At 31.1% G+C, this 13,659-nt stretch overlaps 2 protein-coding genes and 1 pseudogene across 2 annotated transcripts; 2 read left to right on the top strand and 1 right to left on the bottom strand.

Moving 5' to 3' along the window:
- The first annotated feature begins 208 nt into the window (after positions 1-208).
- Positions 209-1,205, top strand: LOC114722500 (lactosylceramide 4-alpha-galactosyltransferase-like; annotated as a pseudogene).
- A 6,585-nt stretch (positions 1,206-7,790) lies between these two features.
- Positions 7,791-9,218, bottom strand: LOC114722521 (lactosylceramide 4-alpha-galactosyltransferase-like). Its single transcript, XM_028908566.1, has one exon. It carries the CDS (start codon positions 9,052-9,054, stop codon positions 7,801-7,803), a length of 1,254 nt encoding a protein of 417 aa, XP_028764399.1. The 5' UTR covers positions 9,055-9,218; the 3' UTR covers positions 7,791-7,800.
- A 3,346-nt stretch (positions 9,219-12,564) lies between these two features.
- On the top strand, positions 12,565-13,429 carry LOC114722498 (lactosylceramide 4-alpha-galactosyltransferase-like). The gene is given in 4 exon segments (XM_028908545.1): positions 12,565-12,765; positions 12,767-12,865; positions 12,867-13,091; positions 13,094-13,429. Coding segments are annotated over 4 exon segments (861 nt in total).
- The last annotated feature ends 230 nt before the right edge of the window (positions 13,430-13,659 follow it).

The raw sequence follows: 13,659 nt of genomic DNA, 5'->3' as shown, positions 1-13,659 counted from the left end.
GCACACCCCCCAAGAATTTCGATATGTATTGATTTCTAATGAAACCTTTTATCGCAGAAAGCTTGGACGGTGCACCAAAACAAAGAAAAAGCTTGGACGAGCCAGTTTCTCCATCTTCTTCGTAATCTCTTTCTTTGCCTTTATAATTTTGTGTGTCCATAAGTGCCAAACAACGAACCATGATTATTATGTCCTACATCGTTCTTTAATGGCTTTGCAGAATCCCATAACCGCAAAAGGAAACAATATAATGAAGCCACTTTCCCGCGCAGTTCTTTGTCGTTCGAATATTCCCATGCAACGAGTCGATGAGGATCATGAGGCTCCAGTGCTGCCATTGAACCTCACAACAAAACACCAAAGGATCGGCTGGTTCGAGAGAAACTTCATGAGTTCAAGATTTTGAAATCCAACGTCGTCACTCGTCAGTTTCACAGGAGAGTTCTAGGAATCTTGAGCAATGAATGTGAATCTCAGTTTTTTGTCCTAAATATATAAGATCTATATTTTGTAATGTAAATTACGTTACAAAATGAGATCGGAGCGGTAACTTGAATATCCCCAGCGAGGTTGTTTGGAAGCAGGGAATTGTTATCCTTAGAAACTCTTTTCAAGGTTCAGCCCAGAGCGTGTTTGATCATAGTATCAAGAACTTTGGATTCCAAGCATGGGAAGAGGATTCTGAGGCCTTTGATTGATCGTGGGTTCAAAGTTGAAGCTGTGACACCAGATTTGCAGAGTTTGTTTCGTAAGACTCATGCAAAAGCATGGCTCCATGATCTGAGAAAAGGGAAGGACCCAGGTAAGATTCCTCTGTCACAGAATCTATCGAATCTCATAAGACTTGTGATTCTGTACAAGTATGGAGGAATATACTTGGACACAGATTTCATAGTTTTTAAATCTTTTCTGTTTTTCACGGGTTGAGAAATTCTATTGCTGCACAAGCCATGGACCTAGTTTCCAAGAACTGGACAAGACTGAATAATGCAGTTCTTGTTTTTGACAAGAATCACCCGCTTCGGTTTCGATTCATTGAAGATTTTGAAACAGGTTTTGATGGGAACAAATGGGGGCATAATGGTCCTTACATGGTTTCCAGAGTGGCTGAGAGGGTTAAAGAAGAAGTGTTGAAATTCAATATTTTGCATCCGACGTCGTTTTATCATGTGGATTCAGAGCGCGTGGAACAATTGTTTAAGTAGCTGTGCGGATTAGCGGTCAACAACTATGATTTTAGATAATCGTGAATTTTATAAGTAACACTGACTATAAGTAACACTAGTTAATCGTGATTTCTGTTTGGATATTTTTTTTAATAAGTGATTTTAAAAATCGTGATTATATTTGGTTTTCATTTATTAAAATCACTTATGGGTATATAATTACTAAAAAGGACATGAAGTTAATAAAGTTGTTTACATTTTCATAATTATTATATTTAATAATAAATTATAATTTAATAAATGACATGAATATTTAAATATTATTTTTATTTTAAAATTATTATTATTTAAAATCACTTACAAAATTTATGTGTAGTACAAATATTAAATAAAAGACCCCGTATAAATAAGAGATGAATGAAATATTAAAAAAAAATTGATTAGCAATTTTAGTAACATAAATAAGGAAATTGAATGTTCAATCAAAATTATAATTAAGAAATTTAACAATGCTCCTCGAATCAGAATATTACTTGAATATTTGATTCCGTTGTTTCAATCAAAATTACAGTTTCATATTGTATGTTTTTTTTAAAAAAATTAAAATAATTACTATTAGAATGAGGGGTAAATTGGAGAAAATTTAGTTACTGAAGATTCATCGGGATTTTTCAAATGCGTAAGTTACTTCTTGTTTCTTATCTTAAAAATGCGGTGGAAAGTTAAAATCACAATTCATCAGGATTTTATAAAAATTATTCAAACACTCTAAACATGTTTTATAAGTACTTATTTAAATTCAAACAGACTTATTTGAGATCCTACTGCTTAATCAACCAGGCTTAATCAACCAGGCTCTAAGAAGCTAAGGAACGAAGAGGAAGCCAGATGGATTGAAGGCTTTTTATATAGGTTTAGAATTTCAAAATGTCAAATCGTCTATTTATTATTTTGAAATTTAATGGGTTTTTTTTTTCATTTTCCCTTTTCACTTTTCACTAATCATTAAAGCAGATTTCAATTTGGGCCTCTTGCCAAAGTTCTAGAAAAGATAGATTCAGAAGGCCTAAGCCCAAAGTCAATCAAACAAAGTTGTTGCAATGAGTTATTTCTTCCTGCCTTCATTCAGTTCCACATCACAAGTCAAAATCTTGCTGGGGATAATTCATAGGCATCTTTACGGATGCTCTATAAGTTAAAAAGTCCAATCCTTGACTCTGATGAACTTGCAACATCTAACTCAATTTTTTTATTTTTTATTTTAGAAATAGGTTAGAAATGTTTTCTCATTACATAAATCTCCATCCTGGCCCAAAAAAATCACATAGTTCTCTATCTTTTTAATTCCCGATTGAGACAGCAATTTTTCTAGCAAATAAAATGTGAGTTTTCTAAGATTTACTTCCCCGTCATCTCAATGGAGAGAAAATGAGAGAAGAAAGAAGACTATAAAAAAAAGAGAAATGAGTTTTTTTTATTTGAATGAAGGAGAAAATCTAAGAGAAAATGGGGTGTGAGACTCACTCCTTTTCCTCTCCAACTTTTGTCTCCAGCCATATATGAAGAGAAAATGAGGAGAAAACTCATTTTTCCTTCATGCCCTTCATCTTTTATTTTTACATTATATTTTTAGCATTTATTAATAATGTTAAAGAATGTATAATTTATTTAATTCTTTTTATTATATAAAATTTAAAAAATATGTTTTTTATTTTTTATCTTGAAAATAATTTTTTTTTTCAAATATAGTAACATATATTTATGAAATAATTTAAAATCAAATTATTTTTTTTGCCCAGATTAAAATTAAATATTTGATAATACAAATTTTAATATGATTTTCCCATTCTAATATTTAATTTGATTTCAAACATTATATATTTTTAGATATGAGGGTATTTTAGTTATTTAGATATTTGCTTATTTTCTTTTCTCTATGTGTTTTTCTGGTTCATGCAAATTGAGGAAATGATAATATTTTCTTTCCAATTTTATCTCCTCTTCATTTTCCCTCCTCCAATTTTTCTTAATCCCAATTTTTTTTCTCATCCAAACAGAACATTAAATAAACTTACATTATAAATATTAGTGGTATATTTTATGGAGAATATTGTGCAAAATAAATTTCAAATTCAAATGCTATAAATATTATGAATAGTTTTTAGGTGACCAAGTATTTTGGAAGAATTACAATAAACTTTGAATGAAAAAAAAAATACAAAATAAGTTCCAAAAATTATCATCCTGCACAGGTTACTTTTTAGTAATTATTTATCTTCTTTAGGACTTGATTGTAATTCTCCTAAATATTTTGAACAGTTATTCACTTATGTGCTATACTTAATTTTTTTGAACTTGATATGCGTTTTCAGTTTGTCAGTAAGCAATTTTCAAATGTTTTGTAACTTTTTATTAAAGACATAACATGCAGTTTTTGTACTATCTCTGAACAAGAGGCTGCCATTTTAGAAAAATCATTTTTGAACAAAAACTAATTTATTAAATCTAACATAAAGTGGCTTCAAGAATTAGAAATATAAATATAATAATAAAATCACCATATAAGATATAAAACTACTATACTATTCACCAGTCATAAATAGTTTTTCATACTATACAGATCCATCGTCTATTCTAATAATCACATTCAAAACATGCATATTCTTCGTCAACTTCCCTTCATTAATCCATTCTAGTGTATTTTATTTTATATGTAAATATTTTATTCTGGTACTGTAATATCCTAAATTAATTTTTAAGATTTATGTAAAAAATATATATATTATTATTATAATAAAATAATATTATTTTATTTTTAAAAAAAAATATAAGTAATTCGGTAGAAAGTTGAGTTATATATATATTTTTTAAAATAAAATAATATTATTTTATTATAATAATAAATATATATATTTTTTACATAAATCTTAAAAATTAATTTAGGATATTACAGGTCCAATCCACAGGATAAAACGCCATTGGAGGTAACACTCTCAAGTTCAGACCATTTTCCGCTTTCACCCACTCAACTACTCTTGACACTAGATATGGACCGTTATATCCCCAATTGTTGCCATTAAAATTGAACGCAGATTCTTGTATGAATCGTAACAAAAGTGGGTGATTCTTATCGAACACAAGAACTGCATTGTTCAATCTAGTCCAGTGCTTAGAAACAGAGTCCGTTTTAGCATGAATAATTGCTTGGGAGGATTGGTAGGGGATTGGTACGGGTATTTAGATCTTATTTGGTATGAAGCATTGAAAATGAAAAAAAGGAATTAGGATTGCAGTTGGAAAAAAATTATTAAAATAGTATTTAGCATGAATAATTACTTGTTATATAAGATTAAGTAAACTCATAGAGGTCGAATTGGAGAATACTACTTCCCCCATGAAATTCTCCAATCTCACATATATGAGTTTGGCTGATCCCATATAATAAGCAATATCTTATGCTGAGCACTTTTTTAATAAATTCTCTTAATCATAATCCCAATTCCTATCTTTAATTTTTAATACTACTCAGTGAGTTGTGCTTGTGGTAAAAGCACAATCTAACATTTTTTTTTTAAGTTGATAAATTGCCTCATTCATATGGATAAAATTAAAAAAATTATTTAAATTTTATAAAAGTAAAATAGTTAATTTTTGAATAACTCCAGTGCCTTCCCCTCTTATGTCAAATAAGGTCTCATTAAAATGTTTCCCCTTCCTTTCCCTCCTATCAATCTAAACAAAAAGGGCAGGACTGGGGAAATACCCTTGTTTTGAGTCGTCTGAAGGAAGCCAAAATTGCCGACTTTATCGGCAGAGAGGGAAAATTCAAGCCTGTCTGAGAAATGAAGGGCAGGAACAATCCTCGAGGAAGAAGATCCAAGGCCATCAAAAAGGGCCTTAGAGTAAGAATTGGTGAGGGCTTCCATCACTCGGTGAGGGAAGTTAACCACGAGAGAGTGATCACAGCAAAGTTTTGTGGTGTGCCTGGCTTTCTTGGTTCCACAACAAATTCAGCTTTTGTTGGTTAGCGGCTGAGAATGCAAAGTAATTCTATCAAAATCGCCAAGGACAAGCCACTTTTATAGAGGCGGGTTTAAACATGTGAGTAGAAGAAAATTGCAGAGCGGATCCGATTACACGTGGCATGACGGAGGAGTAAAAGAAGTCATCAATTGCTTTTTACTCGACGTGAGAATCTCTAGCGTACGAACAGGTGGTTTCCGTTTAGTGGCACATGTAGCGGAATTGGATTCTCTCCGCTACCCTTCCCATCCTTTTTCCCTCTACACCCTCCTTTTTTCTTCACAATTATTGGATCAAAACTCCAATGGTCCAGATTTAACATTTTATAACATTTTATAAAAATAAATATTATGATAAAAAATAGATAAATAAATTTAAACTGTTAAAATCTAATCTGAATAGTTCATAACTACAAACTGTTATTATAGAGCAATTTTTTTAAATTTTTTTTTTACAATTGTAAACTGTTCGGACCAGTTTTTAACAGTTTAAATTTTTTTTTTTAATAACATTATTTTTATAAGATGTTAAATCTGAACCATTGAAATTTTGATCCAATGGTTATGAAGAAAAAAGAAAGGTAGTGGAGGGAAAGAGGATGGGAAGGTAGTGGAGAGAATCCAAGTCCACATGTAGCTCCATGATTTGAGCTTTTCTTGTTCACAACGTGCATCACATTGGCCTTTGAGATAATTTTCATTTGGGAAAATTGAGAAAATGTTCCAAACTATTCCCAATCTGTGTGTGCAAAATTTACAAAATATATAAAAAATATTATATTTTTTAAAATAAAATTTTTAGTAGGAGACTTTTCCCAATTTTTTCTTTTCATTTTTGCCGGATAATTTTTTTAAAAAAATATTCATATTTAATGAGATTTTGAAGGAAAGAAAAAATAGTCACATTCAAGGTATTTATATTAATAAAATTAGTAAATAAATATTAATTACTCTCCAAATTATTCCATATTATGAACCAAAATTTTCTTACAGTATACTGAAGAAAATATTTGTTTGACATTGTTCGTGGGAATACAGATAAATTCGGCGGAAAAAAACAGAACAGAGATAAAGCTACTTTATAATATGACTTCAATAATTCTACCAAAAACTGTTTTTTTTTTATACAAAATAGGGCCACGCCCAAAGTACAACTAAACCAGACAGGGATTAGATCCCAAGCTCTTCTTTTCCACAATGACCCTCAAACCGAGAGGGCACATATGACATAACAAAAAACGTAGAAGATGAAATTCCTCTCTTGGCTAAACTATCTGCAACACCATTGTTGTCTCTACTTGTATATCTCAGTTGGACTTCCCAAATTCGCTTTAATAACTCCTGAATTCGCAGTACCATAAGGCTACTGTTATGATTAACCACCTTTGATGACAGCATCTCAATGAGTTCTTTAGTGTCAGAGTCCAGGATGATCTGTTTAAACCCATAATCCACAGCCAAATACTGTATCCACACTTTCTTACCTTTTTTATAAAAGTCCATTTAAGATGACTTTTGCCCTTTTTAAACAGTTATCAGGCCAGATGCAAAGGGGCCAGGTCAAGCCAAAAAAAAATACCATCAATACAAACACACACATGATTCACAAACAAAAACAACAAAGAACTGCAACAGAATAACCTGAGAAGAAGCAGCAGAAATTAACCAATGCCACTTCTCTCCTCAAAATTACTATCTTCGAGGACAATGGCTCTTGAACCAGTCACAAATCTTCTCCTTCTTTGTTACTATCTCCGGCCATTAATATTTCTCATGTCCTAAATATAAGATCTTTTTTATAGGACTGGAGGAGAATAAAAATTATATGAGAATTAAATTTGGTTCTATATACAAGATTTCAGTCCATTTTGTATCTCAAATTTATAATTCATTCTTTAAAGTATCTCTATCGATTACACATGTTAATAGGTTTTCATCCAAGAATAGCCATGATTAAAAAAGATACTTTAAGAAGATCAATTCATATTAATTACACATAATTAACTTAACTAATTTTTTTAATCTACTCAAATTGGTTAAGTAGCTCTTCTATTAAGGATTAGAAATAGTATTATGACTTTTAAAAGGAAATCAAATTTCCTTACTGAACTCATTTTTTAACTATTTCTAATGGACTCACTTTAAGTAGGGACGCATGAAAGATTTTTAATTAGCAGTAATAGAAATAATCAAAAAATAATGCAAATGGAATGAAAATAAGTAGCGCATATGTTAGAAAAGAGAGAAAAAATTAATGTTTGATATGATTCAGAAAATGTGTGCGCCATTGAGAATTATTGCACAAGACACAAGTTGTGCGCGTGCATATGAACAAGTAATACTCCTCCGGTCCTAATTATAAGACCCAATTGACTTATTTGAGGAGATTAAAGAAATAAGTTAAGTTGGTTATTTATAATAAATAAGTATTGTCATTCCTAAAATATCTTTACTAATTAAGTATATTGGCTAAAACTATCATTATTAGAAGGATTATTTTAGAAAAAAAATGTATAAATATTACAAGTTATGCGTGTGTGTATGAACAAGTAATACAATATTTTCCTTCTCTGATAAAATCTCTTCATTTGCAGGAAAAAAATAATAGCTAATTAAGAACTATAGACATTATTGCAAAATATACAATGGTGTGATATAAGTTTTGCCATAACACTTCCTTGTTGAATTGCCAATTTGCCACTCCACTTGTTCCAGAGATGAACACCATAAGTTTGTCCTCTGAGCTGAATCAATTTAGCTCTCACCCATCTTGTTTCATCCCTGTTCTTGGGCTTCTGAAACCACCCACCTACCCTGGTCCAATCCACAGGATAAAACGCCATTGGAGGTAACACTCTCAAGTTTAAACCACCTTCTGCTTTCACCCTCTCAACTACTCTTGACACTAGATATGGACCGTTATATCCCCACTTGTTGCCATTAAAATTCAACGCAAATTCTTTTATGAATCGTAACAAAAGCGGGTGATTCTTATCAAACACAAGAACTGCGTTGTTCAACCTAGTCCAGTGCTTAGAAACAGAGTCCGTACTTTGTGCTCCAATGCAATTACTTAATCCTTTGAAGGGTTTAAGGATTATGAAGTCTGTGTCTAGATAGATGCCTCCGTATTTGTATAGAACCACAAGTCTTATTAAGTTTGATAGATTCTGGGGCAGAGGAATCTCACCTGGGTCCTTCTTCCCTTTTATCAGATCATGAAGCCATTTTTCTGCTGGAGTTCTCTGAAACAAAAATGGCAGATTTGGTGTCACAGCCTGGACTTTGAATCCACGATCAATAAGAGGCTTCAGAATCTTATACCCTTGTTTGGAATCTAAAGTTCTTGATAGGATTACTAAGCATGCCTGAGGATGAGCCTTGAACAGAGATTCTAAGGATAACAGTTCTCTGTTTCCAAACAGGCTCGCAGGGGAAATCCAAGTCATGAAGAACTGAGCTTCACATTCATGGCGGAAGAGTCGTACAACTCTAGCATGAAACTGACGGGTCAAATTGTTTGACTCGAAAATCTTGAAGTCGTGAAACCTCTTCCGGAACCAAGCGATCCTTTCTTTTTCTGTGACATTCAATGGAGGAACCAGAGGCTTCTGGTTTCCCCTATCAACTTCCTCTTCTTCATCGTCAACGGGCATGCGGGAAAGCGTTGACTCTATTGCTTTCTGAATTCTGGGTTTCTGCAATTGTAACTGAAACTTCTCAGGAGCTTCATGATTCAGGGAATAATGGGGGCTCCTTATGTCTTCACAGAGAAGAAAAATCATTGCACAGAAAGTGATAAAAGACAACATGATACAGAGTTTGGCACGTATAAGAATCTTGCGATCAAACATGGTGCAGAACATTCGATATGAATGATGATGAAGCAGAGGTAGCTAGCAGAGAAATTGCAGCTTTCAAGAAGACAATATGAAGGAAGACTGAATTAATTGGGGATGAATTTGTCAAATTTAGAAGCAACCAGGGTGCACGTCATGGTGTGGCGGCTAGCTGTGGTGATGAGTGATGTGGATGAACACGGTTTGCTGCTACCTTCTTGGTTTTTTTTTTTTTTTTTTTAATGAAGCTTTTTATCCTTTTATCTTAAATTTGAATGATATAAATTTTAAATTTAAATTTTATTTCAAGTTAGAATTATCATTATCTTCTTAACTAATAATTGAAAAAATTTATTTTTATTTTACATTCTTTTTTAATGAAAAAATCTTTAAAAAAAGTAAAACATGATATTAATGACGTAAATTTATTCCAGATGATCTAAATAAGAGATAAGCACTATTAGAATAATTGAATATCGTCTACATTAATGAATCCAACTAAATATGATTATTCTTATTATTTAACAATATACTCGAGTATGTAAGCTTGATCATTTTTAATAAAAAATATCACTTATATATTTTATTAAAATTGGGGATTAAAGTGATAAGATAACCTTGTCCATTAAGTTATACTGAAATTATATGCAAAGTTAGAAGTAAGTTACATATCATATAATCATATTAGATAAAAAAAAATCACTCTCTAAAAAATAAGTTATAATTTACCAATTGTGTGACTTCTCTAAAAAAATTTTTCCAACCACAATTTTTCTTTTCCAATTCATTGATGTATTAATAAAAAAAATCGCAATTAATAACAAAGATCAGGTAGGTAATTAACGGCAATATTCACTCATAATATTAAATAGTTTAAAATGATGTATACTTTTAATGATAATAAAGAATAGATTCATACGTCATTTATTGAAAAAACAAATCATGCGGATTTTATTTCAGTTATGTGAGTGCTAGTTTTTTTATCATATAACTAAGTTTCTGACCTGGTTATGTAGTCCAATTAAGTCACTAATTAAGATTAGGCAATACTAGAAAAGGAAATTAGATTTAAATTGTGTTACAAATCACCTTTTAGTTTAAGGGTCAATGTATTTCATGATTTGAATATAATTTAAAATTTTCAGTTCATGTATAATCATTTTTTGGCTAATTAATGTGTTTGTTTATTTGAAAATAAAATGAAAACGGAAAGATATATAATTATGAATAAATGCAAACAAATGAAAATAGCTCTAATTCCAACACCTTTGGGAAAGTTTGGCGTCAAAGTTTTGCTATTAACTGTCACATATTTGACACTTCTTATTAATATAGATATCAGTTATAAAATATCCTTTTCTATTATTTTTAAAATCACTATAAAATAAAAAAATTATAATAAATTTCATTGTTTATAAAAATTTTAGGTTATAAATAATGCAATATAGTTCTTAAGATGATGACCACGACGATAAAAATAATAAGGCAATAAAAATATTGAGTGTGTTACCTTGTTCCGTTTATAATAATGGCTTTGTTCAAAATTTCCACGGAAAAAGATATGGTAGACGATATGTATACTGGTGATACATAAATAAAACAAAAGAATATTCGATAAACCTAATTAAATTGCTTTAATTAACTTCTAATGTCATCGTTACAATAATCATGCACGCATCACATTTCTGCATTATTCGTAGATCAGATGTGATGTCTCATCTGTCAACAATATTAAAATTAAAATCATACTTGTTGCGCCTGGATAATTATGTTTTATTCAATAACTTCTTTACATAGGGTTGATAATCCTTATTTTAATTAATTATTCTATATAAGGATATATAAGCAAAAATCACGTCAAATCTCTGGCGTGAGTGATGTAACCAATGAGTACATTAGTCAATGGACCATGGCTGTATAAAAAACATTAACATACCAACACGCTTTTGTTTTAGCATAGCAAGTTTTGATGGCTTAAACACGAAGTTTCAAACTTAAATTCATGTTTTAAAAAAAAACCTTAAATTCATGTTAATAAAAAAAAACTGTTTAGGAGGGCCACTTTTAATTGGAAACAATACTTTCCCCAACAAAAAAAAAAGACATGCTTGTGAAAAGGCGGAAAGAAAACATGAACACAATTACAAATTTGGCATTTAAAATTGGAAAAATAAGGGATAACATAACATAGAACAATCATTAGTGCCTGTACACAGATTGTTTCGATTTAGTCTTTTAATTTTTTAAAAATATTTTTTTCATTTCTTTAATTAATCCTTAGTCTCAAATGATTATTTTTATGTCAATCATTGTTATTTTTTCAAAATTAAAATTAATAGGTCTACATTTAAAAATATTTCATCTAGTTTTTTAGTTTTATTATGTCAAGTTCTCTAATCACACGTGTAATAAAAAACTTGACATAATGAATATAAGAAATTTAAAGTAATTTTTTATTAATATTTAAAATTTTAATGTAGTGTTTTTGTTAACAATGTTAGAATTAGAGAATTGCAAAAGACACTTAATAGAATTAAGTTATCAAAATCAAGCCACATGTGAAGTTAAGAACTGAAGATACACTTTTGATTGAAAAAAAAAAAAAGCGTTACAAATAGGTAGCAAATAAAAAATTAATTATATTTACAAGTAAATATTAAAGAATGACATGTCAATCCTAGAGGCTTCATTTTGACATGTAATTCTCCCCAAATTAAAAAGAAAAGAAACTTTAGTATTATTTGAGGCAATGGTAATTGTAATTAAAAATCAAGAAGTTTATGTAAATATTGAATTTTAAATTAGTAAAAATTATATCTGATTTACTGATTTCAAACCCGAGTTTGCAATATAATGGATATTCAAATTATAAACCAATTAATGCCATCTTCTAACTGGACTCTTCCAACCCATCTTCGTCTATATAATCTTGGAGACCAGATCTTCGGAACCATGCTCATTACCTTCATAAATATTTCAAACTCATCAGATTTAGATCATTTATATTAATTATTTTAATATGTATAGAATTTAAAATAGAGATAATATCTTAATTATCATTTTTTTCAAAAAATAGTTTTTCTATTTAAAAGTAATTAATTAAAAAGTTTAAATCTGCACTGTTTAAATTAAACGGTTTAAATCTGATGAGTTTAGGATTATCATCAAAACTGAAACTCTAGTTCTTCCCCCCACCCCCCAAGAATTTCGATGTTTATTGATTTCTAATGAAACCTTTTATCGGAGAAAGCTTGGACGACGGTGCACACCAAAACAAAGAAAAAGCTTGGGCGAGCCAGTTCCCCCATCTTCTTCGTAATCTCTTTCTTTGCCTTTATAATTTTGTGTGTCCACAAGTGCCAAACAACGAACCATGATTATTATGTCCTACGTCGTTCTTTAATGGGTTTGCACTTTGCAGAATCCCATAAACACAAAAGGAAACAATATAATGACGACACTTTCCGGCGCAGTTCTTCTTCGTTCGAATATTCCCATGCAACGAGTCGATGAGGATCATGATGATCCAGTGCTGCCATGGAACCTCACAACAAAACACCAAGGGATCGGCTGGCTCGAGAGAAACTTCATGAGTCCAGGATTTTGAAATCCAACGTCGTCACTCGTCAGTTTCACAGGAGAGTTCTGGGAATCTTGAGCAATAAATGTGAATCTCAGTTTCTCATAACTGGGATATCCCCAGCGAGGTTGTTTTTAAGCAGGGAATTGTTATCCTTAAAAAACTCTTTTCAAGGTTCATCCCAGAGCGTGTTTGATCAGAGTATCAAGAACTTTGGATTCCAAACAGGGTAAGAGGATTCTGAGGCCTCTGACTCGCGATCGATCGTGGGTTCAAAGTTGCATCTGTGACACCAGATTTGCAGAGTTTGTTTCGTAAGACTCCTGCAAAAGCATGGCTCCATGATCTGAGAAAAGGGAAGGACCCAGGTAAGATTCCTCTGTCACAGAATCTATCGAATCTCATAAGACTTGTGACTCTGTACAAGTATGGAGGAATATACTTAGACACAGATTTCATAGTGCTTAAATCTTTTCAGTTTTTCACGGGTTGAGAAATTCTATTGCTGCACAAGGCGTGGACCCAGTTTCCAAGAACTGGACAAGACTGAATAATGCAGTTCTTCTTTTTGACAAGAATCACCCGCTTCTGTTTCGATTCATTGAAGATTTTGAAACAGGTTTTGATGGGAACAAATGGGGGCATAATGGTCCTTACATGGTTTCCAGAGTGGTTGAGAGGGTTAAAGAAGTGTTGAAATTCACTATTTTGCCTCCGACGTCGTTTTATCATGTGGTTTATCATGTGGATAAGAAGCCAAGGAATGAAGAGGAAGCCAGATGGATTGAAGGCTTTTCATATAGGATTAGAATTTCAAAATGACAAATAGGAGATGCTGATTATTTTTATATAAATTTTGATATGTCAAATCATCTATTTTTTATTTTGAAATTTAATGCGTTTTTTTTTTTTTCATTTTCCCTTTTCACTTTTCACTAGTCAATGTAAATTTATGAAAGTTTAATCATTAAAGCAGATTTCAATTTGGGCCTATTGCCAAAGTTCTATAAAGATAGATTCAGAAGGCCTAAGCCCAAACTCAATCAAACAAA

Source organism: Neltuma alba, unplaced genomic scaffold (assembly GCF_004799145.2).
Source record: "Neltuma alba isolate B1F8T4 unplaced genomic scaffold, ASM479914v2 tig00012095_pilon, whole genome shotgun sequence".
NCBI classification, from domain to species: Eukaryota; Viridiplantae; Streptophyta; class Magnoliopsida; order Fabales; family Fabaceae; genus Neltuma; species Neltuma alba.
This window is presented reverse-complemented; position numbering and strand designations above follow the sequence as displayed.

Bases quoted from the DNA above. Each gene is read 5' to 3' on its own strand.
- LOC114722521 (XM_028908566.1), bottom strand. From the start codon at position 9,054: ATGTTCTGCACCATGTTTGATCGCAAGATTCTTATACGTGCCAAACTC.